General features: G+C 37.3%; 1 protein-coding gene across 2 annotated transcripts; it reads left to right on the plus strand.

Annotated features, from left to right (window-relative positions):
* The first annotated feature begins 812 nt into the window (after positions 1 to 812).
* GASK1B (golgi associated kinase 1B) lies at positions 813 to 17,858 on the plus strand. Of its 2 annotated transcripts, XM_057375745.1 has the most exons (6): positions 813 to 1,013; positions 1,616 to 2,902; positions 9,853 to 10,067; positions 13,265 to 13,491; positions 13,792 to 13,935; positions 16,141 to 17,856. In XM_057375745.1, exons 2-6 carry the CDS (start codon positions 1,903 to 1,905, stop codon positions 16,163 to 16,165), a joined length of 1,611 nt encoding a protein of 536 aa, XP_057231728.1. In that variant the 5' UTR covers positions 813 to 1,013; positions 1,616 to 1,902; the 3' UTR covers positions 16,166 to 17,856. The 2 variants fall into 2 exon arrangements, with proteins under 2 accessions (XP_057231728.1, XP_057231719.1); XM_057375736.1 differs by having other exon boundaries at positions 13,792 to 17,858.
* The last annotated feature ends 304 nt before the right edge of the window (positions 17,859 to 18,162 follow it).

The raw sequence follows: 18,162 nt of genomic DNA on the forward strand, positions 1-18,162 counted from the left end.
TGGAATCAATTCTCTTTGTTTGGGATATGTCCCATCAGTTGTATTTGAACTAAAAAAAAAAAAGAGAGAAGAACTGAAATGGACAAAGAGACTTCCTACAATCCCAGTTCCTCCAAAAACTCAGATTTGGAAAATACAGGTGGTAGGAAGGTATTTTACTGGTAACAGACACAGATACTGAAATTTTAACTTGACAGTATATATTTAAACAAAAACTAAAGGTGAYATAAATTCAGATTGGACCAATATGAAACATAAACTAATTTCTTAACTGTCTATTCTCCTTTAGTATTAACTAAAGTAATAACTTTAGTATTAAATGGAGAAGAGTATATCCCCATTGCTTTGAATTCCAGTGAACATATACATTTTACTATTTTATACTTAGACTGGGAAAGGAGTCAGATGTCAGAGCTTTGCCCTTCTGTCTGCCTCAACTTTTCCAGCTGTACAGGGACTGTGTTATGCCTTGCTTCAGAAAGCACAAATAAGAGACACTCATGAGCATATTAACAGCATATTAACAGCATTTTGAAAGTTGCTATCTGTTTTTTCACTTCCTATCACAACAGTATATGATTCGCCAAAGTTCTAAAACCAAAAACCAAACCAAAAAACTAAATGCAGAAATTTCTTCTACATTTGYGTGCAGTGCACTAGGGGGCCCTCCGGAGTTAGAAATAGATGGAATGCACTTTTGAAAGGCACATACTTCACAGGACTTTTCATTACAGAATTTAAAATAGAAGTTGCTGTGGTTTTGTGTGGTGGGTTGTTTGGTTTGGGTGGTTTTTTTTTTTTTTTTAATAACGTGAGGTTCATGAAAGTTTATAGCACTTCATATGCAACTACTTCTCAGTAAAGTTAGCTTCCCAACAGTTTTAGCTTGCAGTGAAATTCCTAAATGTGAACCATACTTAAAAGTGAAGTATGTTCTAGATGCCAGCTTTTACTCAGTTACTTTTATTAACCTAAGGAGTTTACCAGAACAAAGGATGTGTCAAGCTGAATAGGTAAGAAATTTTATTTTTATAGCTATATATATATATATACAATGTGCACTTATTCTTTGTTTCTTGGAAAGGACATATAAGCCACTGTCATTTTGTTTTAAAAACTATAGCTAGATTCTTTTTATGGCTTCACAGGAGTGAAGAGAATTAACCATCTTTCAACTTTAATGTGTTTATGAATTATGAGAACTATATTCTAGTMAACTAGGGAAATTTGGCACTGCTAATATATTYTTGTRTTAGTGAATATKTGCATATTTAACTACTACAGTCACTGGTGGTTCATATTTGGATCATTTGCAGCATTTCTATAACATGAGATTTAATGAAGACTTCATCTCGTAAGAAAAGGATAATGATCTGGGTTTGACAGGCTATTCTTCTAATGCTGGAATACAGCCAGCTGAGATTGCAAATTGAGCCTATATTTAATGATTTAGGTGTTTTATTTATASTRTAATGAGAAACTAAAAGATGTATYCTGACAAATTTCTACATGCATACTGTAGAATCTCATCTAAAACTTATTTCTCTGAAAAATATAGAGCCACRGTTGCTATATGTGGGCAATGAAGTGAAATGCTACTGTTTTCTTTTTGCAGTTTACAAAGAAGATACATAAATCTTTTAGACTACAAGTCAGTAAACTTTGCTTACGCAGCTGGCTCCATTCATTCTCTGAAGCCAATCACTTCCCCTGTGGTGGCTGATAAGAATTTAACAGTTTGAGAAGGTGGAGTGTCAGCATCCTTAGTGCTGACCRCTTTCCCAGGCATATCAGTAGCCTCTGTCCATCACTCATGCTGGAAACTACTTGGAAAAGAAGAAATAGAAATTGGGGAAGGGAAATCATGCATCATCATCCTGGCTGGAATGTACAGAAGGCTTTATGCTGTTTTCATCATGTGGATTCACTAGAGAAATGACCCCTTTTGATCAGCCAAGTAAAATCAAAAACTTGTTTATTTGCTGCCTGTGGCCCTCATGGGTGCTGAGGCTCTGGACTTGCAGACGCCCAAGGACAAGGAGGAATCTGCTAGTGGGCACTGCCTGTGTGATCTAYCTGGGATTCCTTGTCAGCCAAGTGGGTCATGTTTTACCGCAGCACAAAGGAGGACATCAAAAGATCAATTCCAGAAGTCTCCAAGATGCAGCTCAGACTCCTYTTCTGGGCATCCCACTGGATGGCACCCTGTCATCACCCAATTTCCAGGAATCCCAGCTTGGTAGCAATGGGACCTTACTGCCACCCAATGTAGTTTATATCACCCTGCGGTCCAAGCGCAGCAAGCCTGCCAACATCAGAGGCACAGTGAAGCCAAAGCACAGGAAGAAAAATGCAACCCCTTTGTCAAACGAGCAATACTTTCCAAGAGCCACTTTTATGGGCTGGGAAGAGGCCTTTGCCCAACAGCCAGGGAGGGCTACMCATGCTGCAGGCACAATGGGAGCAGCAATAGCTCTGGAGGCAAGGAAGCGCCAACTGGATGAACACAGACATAAAGGAATGGCTGTCAGGGAGGGAGGTCATCAGAGACCTGGGAGGATTTCTGGAGCTCCCCAGGCACAGCTCCAGCCTGAGGAAAGCAATATCAGGATTTACAGTGAGAGGCCTCCCTCATGGCTGAGCAAAGATGACATCCTAAACATGCGCATGCTGGCAGATTCTCCGATAGAGAGCATTCGAGAAGTGCCTTCACACAAAGCAGTCCTGGTACAATTTGCAAGAGGTCCCAGCTCTACGGGAMCAACTGCTTGTAATCAAGGACACTGTGGAATTGTCAAAAGACCTCTCGACATGAGTGAAGTGTTTGCCTTTCATTTGGACAGGATCTTGGGGCTAAACAGGAGCTTACCTTCTGTAAGCAGGAGATCAGAGTTCTTCCAAGGTAACACATTCCTGTGGTTTTCAGCTTGCAGGTGGGGTGCAGAGGTTTCCTTCCTGCTTCATGTTAGCCTTGGGGCAACAGCAGCCACCCCCTTTAACTCCTGTGAGCCTGAGAACTAACCCCATTGTTACAGGGGAATAAAGCCAGTATCTGTGTGTAACTTATGCAGTGCAGTTATCCTGTGCAAAGGATGAATACCCCAAAGTTTGCATCAAATATCATAGAGTTGCCAAGGGCAATGACAGTTTCCTCACACGAGTCTGGAACAAGAAAAAAAGAGAAAGACTAATTCATAGATTGCATGACATTGTACAGACTGCCTGAAGTGAAACTGGAGAAAGAGATTCCAGAATCTCTGTGATTTAGTGGGTATTTCTGATCTTTTAAAATGAAGTTGTTGTCTTTTAGAATAGACTTTAATAAAATCCTGTTGAAACTTGGTGCAAAAATTCATCTCTCAGGTGGTAGGGAAGGGGTCAGATAATCTACTCAGAGAGGTAGGGAAYCTTACTGCAGAAGCTTGAATCTTCTTTCATGGCATTAATCCCTTCGGGAACTGAAAATTTTTTAAAAAGTGCTTCCCTTTCCTTTGGTAGTTAAAACCCAAACAAACTGCATTTCAGTGAATCCTGTTGTATGTTTTGAGGTTCACTACACACATCTATATATTACCCAAAGAAACACACACAGTGAMTATCTCAATATGCCTGTTATAAAATTGGTATAGTTTTCAATTAAAATTTTGATTTTTAACATTTAGTGAAATTAAAGGTGGACTTCAGACATGTCATGTGTTAGAAGTCTACGTTAAACATTGCAACCTTCTTATATACGTCTTCAGCATAACCACTATATTTGTACAGTCACAAATCACAACCCAAAAGGACTACATTGCATTTTAATGAATCATTGCAAAAGTAGCTAGCTATGTTTTTGCTGATCATTTCTTGCTTTGAAATCAGGTTATATCAWATACTTTTATATCAGTCTATGTTTCTTGAAAAGAAAAGTAATGCAAGAATGGTTTTCTAAAGTCTGACAGCAGAAAGACAACCTCGTGATCTCCAGTGTCTTCCTGCTTTGTAAACCTTCCCTTTGGCAGCCTGTACAGCAATGGGAATGAATCTCTAGGAATAACAGTTTGGAGGCTTCTGAATATTATTCATACTAGCCGAGCATGGAAGATAGATTATGCCTATTTTATTTTTAGGAACAAGAATCCATTGCTATAGAGCTGTCATAAGGCATTAAGGTAGTTCGGTTGGGGGAACTCTGCACAGTGTGGCTGCAGAGATGACAGACTGGAAACCTCTGAAAACTGCTATTAGGCTAATTGTGCATTGTGTTGCTCAGTGTCTGTCACCTTACAGTATGTTTTGGACTGTCTGGGACAGAGTGTGTCATTCTGCCCTCTAATTTTCTTTTCCTCATAACTGGCTAAGTTCCTATTGCAAGAGGAGAGTTGCTAGGTGATGAAAAGAGAAATAACACTATTTTGGTCTCACTTCATTTTTTCCAGYTAAAGGCTGAATAGAGCATTTGGAACAGTGACTGTACCTTGTCTCCCATGATTTCTTTAGCCTGGAAATATGCTGGAGCTCAGATGCCTAATAACTACTTGAGCTACTTACATGCTTACGTTTGGCATAATGTGAAATATCTATGTTTAGAAAATGAGAAAAATATATTCTTAAAAATAATAGGAGCAATTAGTTATTTTCAATGACCTATTTATGTTTAAGATAGATGGGCACTGTAAAGTTTGTTACAGTGACTTGTGTGGATCAGTTTATTCACATGGGAAAGYAAGCAATGGAGGATTAGAGACTGTGCATGTGTGTATGAATGTACACTRTTTCTGGGTTGACATATCTCTCTCCCCGACACATCCCTTTAGCTTGCCTCAGTTGTGATGTGATCCAACGAGACATGTTTGATGTAGCATTAAAATCTTAAAAAATGGGCTTTTCAAAACTGTCATTCATTTTGTCAAAAGCAGTTTCAAAGAACTGCTTAGTAAATCCCTGTACAGGTTCTATTTCCCTTATTCCCACAGATCTGACACTGACATTTTTAAAGTCTAGCAAAATACTGTATTCAAGTTCCCTGTCTGCTGCCCTCACCTTCCCTAGTTAATTGTAAACCCTTTTAAGTGTGAACTGAATTTTTTGTGGTTTATCTGATTTTTCCATCATCCACTCTTTCTCTCATATTTTTACAGTGAATTGACTGAAATTAAAAAGCCTGAGTAGTATAAGTAGGAAAAGCCATTTTGAGTTGAGCATAACAGTCTAAAAGAGCATGATTTTGTGCATAYACAAGCAGTTATTCATTATTTCCATTGCTACCTATGAGATGTGAAAAATGTTTCCTAACACCYATAAAAAGAAGGACAAGTCTGTAAAACACCAAGAAAAAGTCATTAAATTGTGTCTGTTGTGGAATAAATGGAGGCTGGCCCTTAYGTGTCTGAGTTTTGGGAGAGTCACATTAATATCAGAGCACTACGAAACTTCAGTATTTCATAACCCGAGTCTGAGGAATAGAAGAGCCATAAGTGACCTTGCTTGGTGTGACAGCCCTACCTTCATGACATTTGCACAGGAGTTAAGTCAAATGACTGCGTGTATGGCCTCCAGCTCAGCAACTGCATTTGCAGGGTGGGATGCTGGCCGTGTTTGTTAGACTTGAGCTACAGCTGGAGTTCGTGGAGCAGGCTGGCTTCTCTGTTGCAGCTGACAGCTGTAAGGGTAGCACTTTGTCTCCTTGGATAGCAGCAATGAGCCTGGACTCTTTGTTCAGCTTTTGGTACAATAATTGTTGCTGTGCTGTTTTGTTGCACCACTTCTGAGGGAACGAACTATTGCATGCTGATGGCTTCTTCTCTTCCCCTCTGGTTTTCCAATATCCTGAGTCTGACTAAATATGTTTCATCCTGTACTGAGAATAATAAGCACTTTAATTATTTAGCTTTCTTTTTATTTTTTTATTATTTATTTATTTATTTATTTATTTATTTATTTATTTATTTATTTTTACCTAAAGATTGAACCCACTATCTGTCCAGAACCTCCTTTTTTTCCCCCCAAACATACAAGAAACTCTTCCTTTGAGCAACACCTTTCATGGCTGGTTTAGTGCAAATAGACAAATGTCATGATAGCTCTGCTGGTTGCACTTGTTGTTTTGCTTTACTGTCCTCTGCCYGATGATAAATGGTGTCCTAGCTTTTTCTGTGTTGTACCCTGTGCTGTCAGCCTGCTCTTGCCATCCCATCAAAAGTGATGCAATATGAATCACTAATATCACAGCAAAGAATAAAAAAATCCAACACTGCTTTAAGCATTTAGAGTGCTCTGAAATGTTTCCATATAGTGCTGTACCTCTCAAAGGGATATGAGAGGCATATTTCTAATATTCTGTTAGGTAGAGAAGTTCATGTATAAGCAATAATGCAGTCCATAGTCTAGAGAGCAGCTAATGCACATTTCATRCATTCCTTAATATGGACACCCTTATGAGCACAGGACAGAGCATTGCAATGARGTGCATAGGGAAGAAGGAAAAATAAATGGCATAACTTCTCTTTMCTTTCTGCTTCTGTTCCTTATATTCTCCCTAAAAACTTAAACTCTCAAAATCATGCTCTGTATGCCAGTCCCTCTCATTTTCCATGCTAAATTATCCTTTCCTGCTGATGCAAGGACAACTAAACTGYTTCTTGCAAATGTGGCAGTGGTGAGATATACTGCCTTACAGTGAACAACCATGAGTTTGAGAAAGGGCTTTAACTACCTCATGAAAGATTTTCTGGTTTTAGTGTTGATCTTATGGGCATGTTTGAAAATACTTTCTTTTGAGGAAGTTAGAAAAAGTTCTGTAGCTATAAGTGAGAGCACAAGATGAGAGTAATGTTTACAAGAGCAAAATGTGGTCCTTAACCACATGTAGTTTAGAAGCATGCTGTTTATTTTCAAAGTGATGTGGGGTGTGGAAATCTAAGATGATGCMTGTGTCAAAGAAGCCATGCAGTGTTACATTACTTAGTGGCACATGAAGCAGTTTGAGTACCTTGAGGTAGTCGAGTCTTAACAGCCTGAGGTTTCMTCTGTGTTAGTTTGTCAACTTAGCTAAGACATTTTTAGAAATACTTTGATATTCAGAAATTGTACGAATTACTAGGAAGATGGTTTAGCATGAGTTTTGAAAATTTTTTACCGTGCAATTTTGAAGATCACCTTTGGATAGTTAAGTAGACATATAGATCTAAAATGGCAGATAAAAGTAAAATTAAGCCAATCAGCTCTGGGCAAGATGCAGTGCAGTTCAGCTACAGCAACAGAAAAGCAGTAGCYCTCTGTGTTAGGATATAAAGGTGACTAGGAAAGAAGCACATACAGAATACATTGGAGTCTTTCTGAAATGTATTCAACCTTCCCAATTGTGGCTATAGGTCTCTTCWCTGTTCAGGTAACTCCAGCCCATCCTCATGAGGTTTGAATCAGAAAAGCTCCAGTGATTTCATTTGGGTCATGCCAATTCATRTAGCTATGAATCAGACCCCTTATCTGCTTTAATTCAGCATCTTCATATTTCTCCAAGTGTCAAAAATTTGAGTCACAACTCTTTACTGAAGCTGCTGTTTCATATTCCTGTAATCCAATTTATATTACAGAGTTGAAAGATTTTTTTTTTTGGCTCATCTTTTCTGCTCCCATTTCCTCTTAAGTGCAAGCATTTCCTGTATTTAACCTTAGTCTTTTAAAAATGTTTTTGTATCTTAATGGAAACTGGCATGATATTATTCATAGTTTTCAAGTATTTATGTTACTATTGTTTATCATGTCCTTTTTGGGTAGACAGGAGATGTTTGTTTTCTTAGAAAACTGTTTATGTATTTCATTYGTGGAAGAAGTCATGAATAGTTACATAAGTTGTTACGGGAGATATAATAATAATAGATCAGATTTGGTGCTGAAGAAAGCTGTCTTTTTTCTTTTGGCGAAAACTTCCAATGCTTGTGTAGACTTTCTCCARCTCTCTTGGAAAAGAAGGCTAGCCCATAGCTGGCCTAACTTGGGTAATCTACAATGTAKGTGATAGAGCCAGAGCAAGAGAGAWGGAAAAATGGATAGGATTTCCCAAATGAGTTCCTAAATACTTATTCAGGTGCCTCAGTAGAGGAGAAGCCTGATTTTCAGGAGTGCACAGCATGTTTTTTCAGTGGGGGAAAGAGTGTGCAGCGTAGTGCTGATAAAGGTAATACTGATCGTAAAGAAAGAGGGATTGATGTTCCTAATGGAAGGACAGATACTGTGTTTCTAAGGAAACTCTGGACAACTGCAAGGGAAGTTAAAGAGGGGGTGGGTTGCTTAATTGGCTTGGCTTTGGAAGGACTACTTCATATGTGCAAGCCATGGCAGRGGGAAAATCAGGGACATTCTTATTTTGGAAGGGGGTTGATTTTTCTCTTGGGCTGGATTGCATGCACGGCCTGTCATGCTTGTTTGGCGAATCGACGGTGGGACTTGGCACATGTTTCAGTGCTAGGTACAGGCAAAGATAGTTTCTTACCTGTTGTTTTAGAGCAGTCAGCATCCTTTGAACAAGTTGCTTTTTGATTGATCTGTATGGAGATTGTTTTTCACAATCCTGGCTGCTTACAAATGGAGCATTGACATTGGCAGCTTTTACCTTGTTGTTGGCATTGATCCCTGTTTTCCATGTGCTATTTTCTGTCTGGTTTGCTTCTGAAGAAGGTGGCCTGGATCTCTTGCCTTCATGTGTTTCTAAAAGCTTTTTTTTTCAGATCTATCTCTGTCTCCACGAGCATGTGGAAGACAAAGAGACAATTTAGGCTGCACTTAACTATGCAATAAATTGTGCAATAGTGTAGACTAACTTCATTGAACTTCAAGATGAATATGAGTAATTTTTAAAGCTTTGTATGTGTTCCAACACTTTTTAGTAAACAGCAGTTAAACTTTGCAGTTAAATGGTCCTTCCTCTCTGTACCAAGACATATTTTGATCTTCTGTCTACACACCCTAAAATAGAAAGGATTTCTTTGTTTTAATGTGTACAAGCCATGGTCAGTCATGGGTCCTTGACTATTTAAGCAGCAGTAGCATTGCATCAGGAATAAAAGGAGAGTTTTGTAGTAAGATAGATATGTCTGTTACTTGTGTGAAATATCAGTTCTTACACTGGAATAGCTCATATAAAATTCTTTGATGAGGTTTATTGTCATGGTGAAGCTGAACACTAGAAGTCTCCAAAAAGAAGTCCTCTGTTTTAGTTTCAGGGAAGAGAAGAATCTTTACACATAACAGCTAAAGAATTTAGTTAAAATATCTGCTATACAAAACAGATCTCATATATAGGTAAAACCCCCCAAACTTGTCAGATTGTTTATTCATATTAAGCTCACACTCTGTAATATTCTCATATATCCTATCCTGTTTTATAGGTTTAAAATACTAAAAATAACAAATCCACTTTGAGTATAGGATTTGTGGTGTCTCTATGTCCATTATGCAGAAAAAACCAACCCTCTGACATAAGTTTTYAGCTCTTGAAATTCAGCCATTCACTGGAATCAGAGGGAAATTACATTACTGATTCCAGTGGCATTGTAGGCTTTTAGCCTTCCTAGAAACTTTTTAATAGTTTGGTTTAGTGTATCATTTTGTACATTAATCTCTTGTTTCACAGAGAGAAAATCTTTGATACACTGAAGTAGTTTTTGCTTATGCTTCCATTCTTGTGGTGGCTGGTTGTGGATGTAGAATAAGATGACATTAACCAGATATCAAGATAATAGTCCCTGGCTGGTATTCCTACCAGATGTAAAATGGCATAGTTACTGATGCTTAGGCAATGTCTGAAGAACAACCAAATAAAGCTGGCAGTATTGCACTGTACTGGTATCATCTTCTATTTTTTTTCAGGTGGTCAAGCYTGTCCTGTTATTCTCTGGGATTCCTCACTGAGTCCAACAGATAACAGTACCCATTCTTCAGTGAGGTTAACATGGGGACAATATCAGCAGCTATTGAAGAAGAAATGCTGGCAGAATGGGAAAGTTCCCAAAGCTGAGTGGGGCTGTACTGAAATCCATCATCATGAGTGGTCCAAGATGGCACTCTTTGATTTTCTCTTGCAGGTAAAATGTTTGCTGAACACAATTATTTATTTCAAAAGTCATGTGAGCAAATGTAGGATTTTTAGAAAAAGTTTTTTTTTTTTAATGGGGAAGAGAGATTTTTGCACAGTTATTTCTGGTTCAAGTTATTTCTGGTTGTTTCTTATGGTTAAAATACCCAAAATGCAGTTTATAGTCAGGGAAAGAGACCAGAAACCTAACTKACTCATCTCTTTTTAAAGAGGAAGCAAAGTTTTTTGCCTTGATTTTTTTTCACCTTTAGGCAGGGATACTGTTGCTCCTTCACTCCTTGGTTCTCCAAACAGATATCTTGACTATGTTCATGACTGTAAATCTTTACTCTGTGGTCCTTCCTGCACCTCCCCAGGTCCCAGAGGTAACTGAGCTGTTTTTGGTGAGCTKCAGTCTGAAGCAAGGTAACAGTTTGAGTGGCTAATTTTCCTTTTTTATTAAAAAAAAAAAAAAACAGCCTAGCCACCGACTTAGTAAAGAAAGAGTACAGCACCAACTGAGGAATGATAAACATGCTGTTCTTTGATTAAGTACTGCACATTCTCATTAGCTCTCCRAATAAGACCAAACTGAGACACTGCTATCGTATGGCTGCAGTTAGAACATTTATGTAGTAGAGTATTAATACACTCCCTGCCTAGCAAGACCTGAGCTGAACCACCCATCTGGAATAATTTTATGGCTTCCTGAGATATGGGACTACTTTAAATGGTCCTTACCTGCCAAATAGTCCAGGTGACTGASTTCCTGCAGCACCCACTGCTTTATTTGAAACTGAAGCAAACAGAATTTATACACCATGTTTGGTTGTTAGTATAATTCAGTTTTTAATGAAATTACATTTCTTGTAAAAATCATATCTTGGCTTATGCATAGCCTTTAGCTGCTCTTCTTAATCCTTTTCTAGAATGAAGGAATGYCAATTTTTTTACTTAGATTTTTGCAGATTTTTTATGTTAAACAGATTATTCAATTCTTCTCTAAAAATGGATTGTCACTTGTCTAATGACTCCATCTTTAGTCCCATTATGAGCAAGTAATGCTTAGAAATGGGTATAAAGTCATATGTGGATGAATCTGTTKCTAAACATAGTAACACCCCTATAGGAATAGTACAGATTGTGTCAGAATTAATATTTTTGTGCCATTGTTGTCTTCTACTTTAGCAGTTTAAAAATTCTCATGAGTCTACTTTATCTAATTTCAAGGTCTTCTAAGGCAAGTTTTTAATATTCTTAATAGAACTATTATCCAGAAGGAATGGTTGCTTAAAATAAAATACAACAGGATTGAACTTCACATGGCAAAAAACAAATTGCTCTTATACTAGTAGTYGGTCAGAGTGATTTACACCTCCAGTTGCCTACCAGGCAAGAACATGCATACCAGAAAGTGAGTGGACGTGAGTCTTGTAGTTCTTAAAGGCTACAATTTTATCTTGGTGCTCTCAAACTTGACTTTAAAGTTTATCAGCAACAGAATATGAAAACTTGAAAATGAAAAAAAATTCCAAGAAGGGGTTCTGTGTTAGGAAAAATAAAATATGTACTTCATGAGTCATTCAGAAATAAAGAGTAAATATGAAAAGTGTTAATCTCTATTAAACATAATTCCCTCAGAAGAATCAGTTTGACACCTGTAATAGATCTTCCTAATCTCTGGTTTCAAATGTTGTAAAACACAGAAGCAGGATATAAAAYGCTTATAGTTGATATTTACTTCCCTTCTGCAAGAACTCAAGCAAAATAAGGACAGAAATATAAAATGGCTTYTTTAATTTTGGGGTTTGGACCTCTTATGTACATAAATGTATGGCAAGGAAGTTATGCTCCACTATATGCATCAATTCCAGCGTGTTCCATCATAATGTCTAAACACTGAAATTATGCAAGATATTATGAAGAGGCTGTCTGTAAAAACATGATCTCCTTGTGTGTTCAATGCATGTAGTGAAGTGTAGTGCAAAGGAATTGGATCTGTGCATCAAAGGAGTCTTTCTAGAGGGATTCTGCTTTACCTTTTTACCTTTGGATGAGTTGAATGAGAGATCCCAGGAGCTAGAGCCCTGGAAGTAAGATGGACTCTACAGCCTTCAGGTAATAAGTGCTGCTCATGAAAGGAGAAAGAAGAAGAGAAATCAGCTCCAAGGCCAACAGGCAGGAGCCTCAAGCAATAACCCAGTCACATCCATGTAGCAGAACAAGCAGCAGAAAACCACTCCTACACACCTCTCCTCTGAAGGGCTCAGGGGAGGGCTGAGCTGCCTGAGCTGAAAGGGAGGGGTTCTGTGCCCAGAGGCAAAGGTGAGTCCCAGGTGAGACTTCTAAGGGTGATCCAGGCCAATTACTGTGCTCAGGACTGTAGCAATGTTAAGTATTTACTCTCATCTAGTCAACAGTGCTTTCAAGGAGAGATTTATCCTTCCTGTATTAGATGGTTATCCTAAAATGGCATCCATTGCTCTGGATGGGCCTTGTTCTTATCATTGTTTATGAAAGGCAACAGAAACGACCAAATCAAAAGAGATGCCTCACATTTACACCACTGAAGTTAGGCCAGATGTACGTACGTATTCCTTCCAGCTAAGTGCTGTGTGATGAATAATCGAGGTTTTACATGGGAAAAAATAGTCTAGACCATCATATCATAAAAGTATCTACCACAGGGAGGATGCTCTGTGGTTATAAATACACTGTTCTTCTTTTTTAGCTTTTGATGGTTTGTTGTGCCCCTTGCTGTTTTTTTCAGTTATTTTCATACTGTTAGCCTAATAGATCCTGCAAAATGAAGACTCTGTGTGTGTGTGTCAGACTGTGCTATTTCTATTGTTCTCCAGCAGAGAAAATGTAAAAAAAAAACTTTTGAAAAAGAAAACGGAATTGTATTCACCATCCTGTTATTCCAGTTACAAAGTGTTACTCTTCCATTATTTTCAAAGAATTTCTACTGACATAACAAATCATGGCTATAAAATGAATAAAATACACAGTCTGGAAAATTGCTTTTAGCCATACCTGAGTTATGAGGACTGGGTCTTCAATGCCATTTTACTGCTATCTTTAATTACATTTGTCCTGAGCTTGCTTTCCTGTCAGCTGGGTTAGAGGGTGATGTCCCACAGTGACACTTTGCCCCAAATACTTTGGTATTGTTTTCACTTGGCACTCTGCTGTACTTTGTTTTAGATCTATAATCGACTAGACAGAAATTGTTGTGGATTCAAACCTCTCAAGGAGGATTCCTGTGTGCAGCAAGGACTGAAGCTGAAATGTAATGATCAGGATGCTGTTGACCTGATGCACATAATTCAGAGAAGACATGACCCAAGGCACTTAGCCTTTATAGACAATAAGGGTTTCTTTGACAGAAACGAGGATAATCTTGACTTCAAAATACTACAAGGAATCAATGAGTAAGTTTTAAATTATTAATTTTGTAAAAAGATTGATCATTTCTTCCCACTTTGAATATGAAACACTAAGCTACTGGAATAGATATCATTGACCCAAGATATTAACAGGATATATCTAAAAAATGTATGTGTAATCCCACTGCTGTAAAAGATACAATTAACATACATATGATTAAGCATGCATGGACTTCTTTTTCTAAGTTGCAGTCTATATTTGTACAATTGATTGCTAAACCACAACATAAATACTGCAATTCAGAGTAATGGCAAAACCTGATGGATTTCTTTGTGCTTTTCCAGATTCCCTGCATCTGCAGTTTCAGTGCTGAGGAGCCAGCGTTTACGTGAGAGGTTGCTTCAGTCTTTGTTCCTCGACAAAATATACTGGGAGAGCCAAGGAGGCAGAAAAGGAATTGAAAAGCTTATTGATGTAATAGAAAGAAGGTCCAAAATTCTTCTTACTTATATAAATGCACATGGAGCCAAAGTATTGCCCATGAATGAATGAAACAGTCTTGTTTCCATCTGAAAGAAAGTCTTTAAAAAATGTTGTATGGAGCAAAAASTGACAGTAAAATGGATTTAATTCATGGCATTATTTTTTTTCCCAGACTTTCATTTTAAATAAGAAATCTTACATGATTTAAAAGCCACATTTAAATGTCAGCTGCAGCTCAACACAGTGCAGTCTCTTCTATGTCACAGTGAAATGAAAAATAGCCAAATGGTACAATAAATAATATACAATAATATGTAGGTACCATGAACACTCCTACTGTTAAACTGTTTGAAAATCAGCAACAGGATTTTCAGTGCATTAGGCTGGATTGCTCTTACTTCCCTCACTGAAATCAGTAGTTTTTATTGCAAGTTTAAATGGGAAAAGAGATGTGTAAGCACTTGATACATTGATGACACTTGCTGAAACACAAATAGTGCAGAATTTGTCTTTTTATTAGGTATACTAAAATGCCAACATTCCCAAAGGCTTGTTTTATTTTATTTTACTTGATCTTTTGAAATCTGAGAACTAAATTCAGTTCTTTTATATGCAGGAGTGTTTGAACTGGACATGRGAGCATTTTAAAAACTGAGTGAGAATAACATGGCTTTAGCAATAACCATTATTTTGACAAATACAGTTTTTATGTGTCCAATATGGAGTACAATTCATCATGAATCATTACAATGTACTGTTTTCAATACAAGTTGTTCTGATGTGTGAGTACGTGATCTGATACTTTTTGTCTATTGATTAATTGGGTATTTTTTAAAAAATAGCTTTATCTTTGTGTGAATGTGCTGCTAAGTCAGTGTTTTGCTTTTGCAAAATTCTTGACAATATTTTTTGAGAATATTATCAGAGTCAGACCCCCTAATGACGTTGTTAAGTCCAGCAGAGGAAATGTTTRTTCTGTGCTCAGCTCTAGCCAGCAATTCAGGGTTGGATTTCCATTAAGATTGACCACTGTGGGGTGATGATTCTAGTTGATGGCTTGCCCCAAGTGTTCCCACAGGTGAGGTTGTTAGGRAAAGTTGGATAAGCACTTCAGATTTTTTCCCCTTGAAATGCTCCAGAAGTAAGAGATCAATTGATGTAGCCTATCATGACTTATACTTTCTACCTGTCTTTTTGGAAATACTCTTTCCATCTTTCTAGAGAAACATCATCTGTTGGTGTAAGGTAATGGTAGAAGTTGGATCCTTTCATAGCTACTCTTGCCTTTATGTATAGTAAAAATATATAGGGTGTAAAAGACTTTTGAAAGTGCTTGTGCAATGTTATTAATGAMAAATCAAAATGTCTCATGTCACTGTTAATATGGATAGTTGAATTTAATGTTCTAAATAACTWCAATTCCATTGCAGCTAAAACCAATTTTCTTTCTTAGTACCAGAAAACCCATTAACAATAATTGCATTACTAGAAGAAATAGATCTCATTACAGGCAGAGTTAAAAAGACTTAGTAAAATTTTTAGACCTTAGCCAGCTGAATATCCTTTTATTTTATTTTGTCAAAGCAAAGGACAGCTTAGTTTGTTAAAAYTTCCTAGAACTTAAGTAATACCTCAAGAGTGTATGTTTCAGAGTGCCTTGTTTTTTTTTTAACAGCAGCAAGGTAGAATTTTACAGGATTTTCTTTTAATCCCTTTCTTAAAAATGTTGTAACTTTTTAGCCAGATAATTTTCATTCAGAAATAAAAATATTACTTCTGCTTGCACTGTGAACAGAGTCTAGAGAAAGAAATAATCCTCAGGATCCATTTCACATGGMATTCCTGTTGCAGTGGATTTCACTCTATGATGGCCCTCACAATCAGTTTGTCTCATTTTCTAGCCGATCTCACTGATTTTTTCCTGCTAGATACCTGTTCAAGTGGATTATCCCTCACTGGGATTATACCTGCTGGGAGTAAAGGCAYGACTCTCAGCTGCACTGAACTCAGAAGAAGGCCCAGCAGTTATGAATGTAGCAGATTATGRCAAGGTCCCATGAGAACTCTGTCTTGTATCTTTAGACTGCACATCCTGATGCCGAGTCACTGCCTCACATTGCCCAGTTGTACTTTTTTTCCAGAATTGGCTCATTGCCAAAGAAGACAAGGAAATCTGAAGTAATGTTTTTTTTTTTTTTTTATCTTTTCAGGCGGGGTCATTTATTTTTATGGTGATAACTTGATGCATTCTTCTCCATTTCTTCTGGACATGGACTAGTGTTTCCTTGAGCATAACACATGCTTTTTTATTTGCCTGGCAGTTTAGTGCCAGTTCTTAAGGCAGCATGTTTTAGCATGCCGTGTTTCTTTTGTGTACAAATACTCTTGTAGTATTCAGGTAAGTCAGGAGAGTATCTGTGAGATTGGAACAGTGAGACAGGATTGCAGATTGCTTCTAATTCTCTAATGTTAATAACAAACYCCAGAAAGTGCCATTTCCCTATAATCTTTATCCTGCTGCTGTGGAACTTGGTATTTAATCCAGTATTGTTAAGAATGCAAAATATGATTGCAATAGCTSTTATGAATGCACACTAGCCAAGTTCTAGGGCTTTCATGAAAATGAAGAATTCTGTATTTTTTTGCGTGCATTTGCATAAATGCTATAGTAAAAAATACAAAAGAAGCACTTTGCTGAGTTTATTCTCTGCTACCATATTCGAGATACCTGCTGTCCCTTCAGTAATGGGGTAAAGTTTACTGGGAAGTTGGTTCACATCCACTGGAAGTAGTATGACTTTGGACCTGCAGGAACTGCACTGTAGCTTAAGTAATATTAATTGAGAGGAAAAATCCCAAAGAAGCCTGACTCACTCTATGTAGATTGATAGAATGCCAAGAAACTGTGCTTTAGTCCTTTTTGCTGGGCTGTCTTCCATTTCTGGGCATATGGGATCAGACAAATATTCCTGTTGCACATTATGTGGAAGGGTGTAACCAACAGCAACAKTGCAAACCTGTGGGTAGGAAAAGGCGATTATGTCATTCTTGAATCTGCCTGAAAGCCAGAACCACATGAAATGGCGTTACTGAGAAAGTCAAAAGAGTTTGCTGATTTCATAACATTGGAAGACAGAGCTTAAAATAAGTAGCACAGGCACAGATGCCTTAAAATTCCTTGGGAGTCTGCCAGCAAGTTAGGAGTCTTAAATGTTTCAGAAGCTGAGGACATGAAAACTGTRGAGCACTGTGGGAGCAGTTTCCTTCTTTTCCTCTGTGACTATTCTATAGTATGCTATATTAAAATAAATAATAGAGAAAAATTACTTCAATGGTTTCAAACTTACAAATACAGATTTAGGGTACATTAAGGGACAAGGTTCCTGTAGCAATTCTGGGAACGCTTTCATGCATGTGTGTGTGTATACAGACACAAAATACAACTATATGTAAATGTACTTTGGCTTTTTTTTCTTTAAAATGGTCAATTTGGCTAATAAAGAATGAGCTGTTTATGTAATTTACTGTTTACATGTAGGATTGTATTTGTGAGTGTAAGTCCAATTTTGGRTATATACAAGTTGAAGTTTAAATAAAACATTATAGTAGATGAAACTTTTGTTCTCAAAGGATTAAATCTTTTGCTAACACATTTATATAATCTTAGAAGTTTTTTACTTGCATTTGTAGAGAAAAACAGCAATATATTTGTATCTGTGTTAAACTCCCAGAGTGATATCAATTCAGATTTTTTATAAGTTTTATATTAGAAATTGAATTTCCATTTTGTTTTGGAATTTGTGAATTTTAAAATCCTGTTTGTCCTTTAATTAGTCACACTAACAGTGTTTTCATAAGTAATGAATAATTTGAATCTCTGCTGCTATTGTCATGTAATGTCTCGGAATACATAAAATAAAGAAATACCTTAATCAGATTTTCAGTTCAGATCTCTAAGCTGCAATAACAAAACCGTAATACATATTATTGTAATGTGTGGATCATAATGTGTGGATCATTAGTTACTATTGACAAAAACTAAGGCCTTGAAACTGCTTCTTCATAGAAACAAACCAAWACAGATTACAGGGATCTTTCTGTAGAAATATTTTCTAGCTGTTTACTCATGAGACTTGCAACTCTTTCTTACCAAGCTGATTCGGTGTAGCTGTGAAGCTTCTGCTTACTGCAGCATTGGTATTTACTGCCTTCTTTAGCCGTTCTGACAATAC

The sequence above is a fragment of the Malurus melanocephalus genome, unplaced genomic scaffold (genome assembly GCF_030028575.1).
Source record: "Malurus melanocephalus ecotype Western Australia unplaced genomic scaffold, MMel_1.1 scaffold_9, whole genome shotgun sequence".
NCBI classification, from domain to species: domain Eukaryota; kingdom Metazoa; phylum Chordata; class Aves; order Passeriformes; family Maluridae; genus Malurus; species Malurus melanocephalus.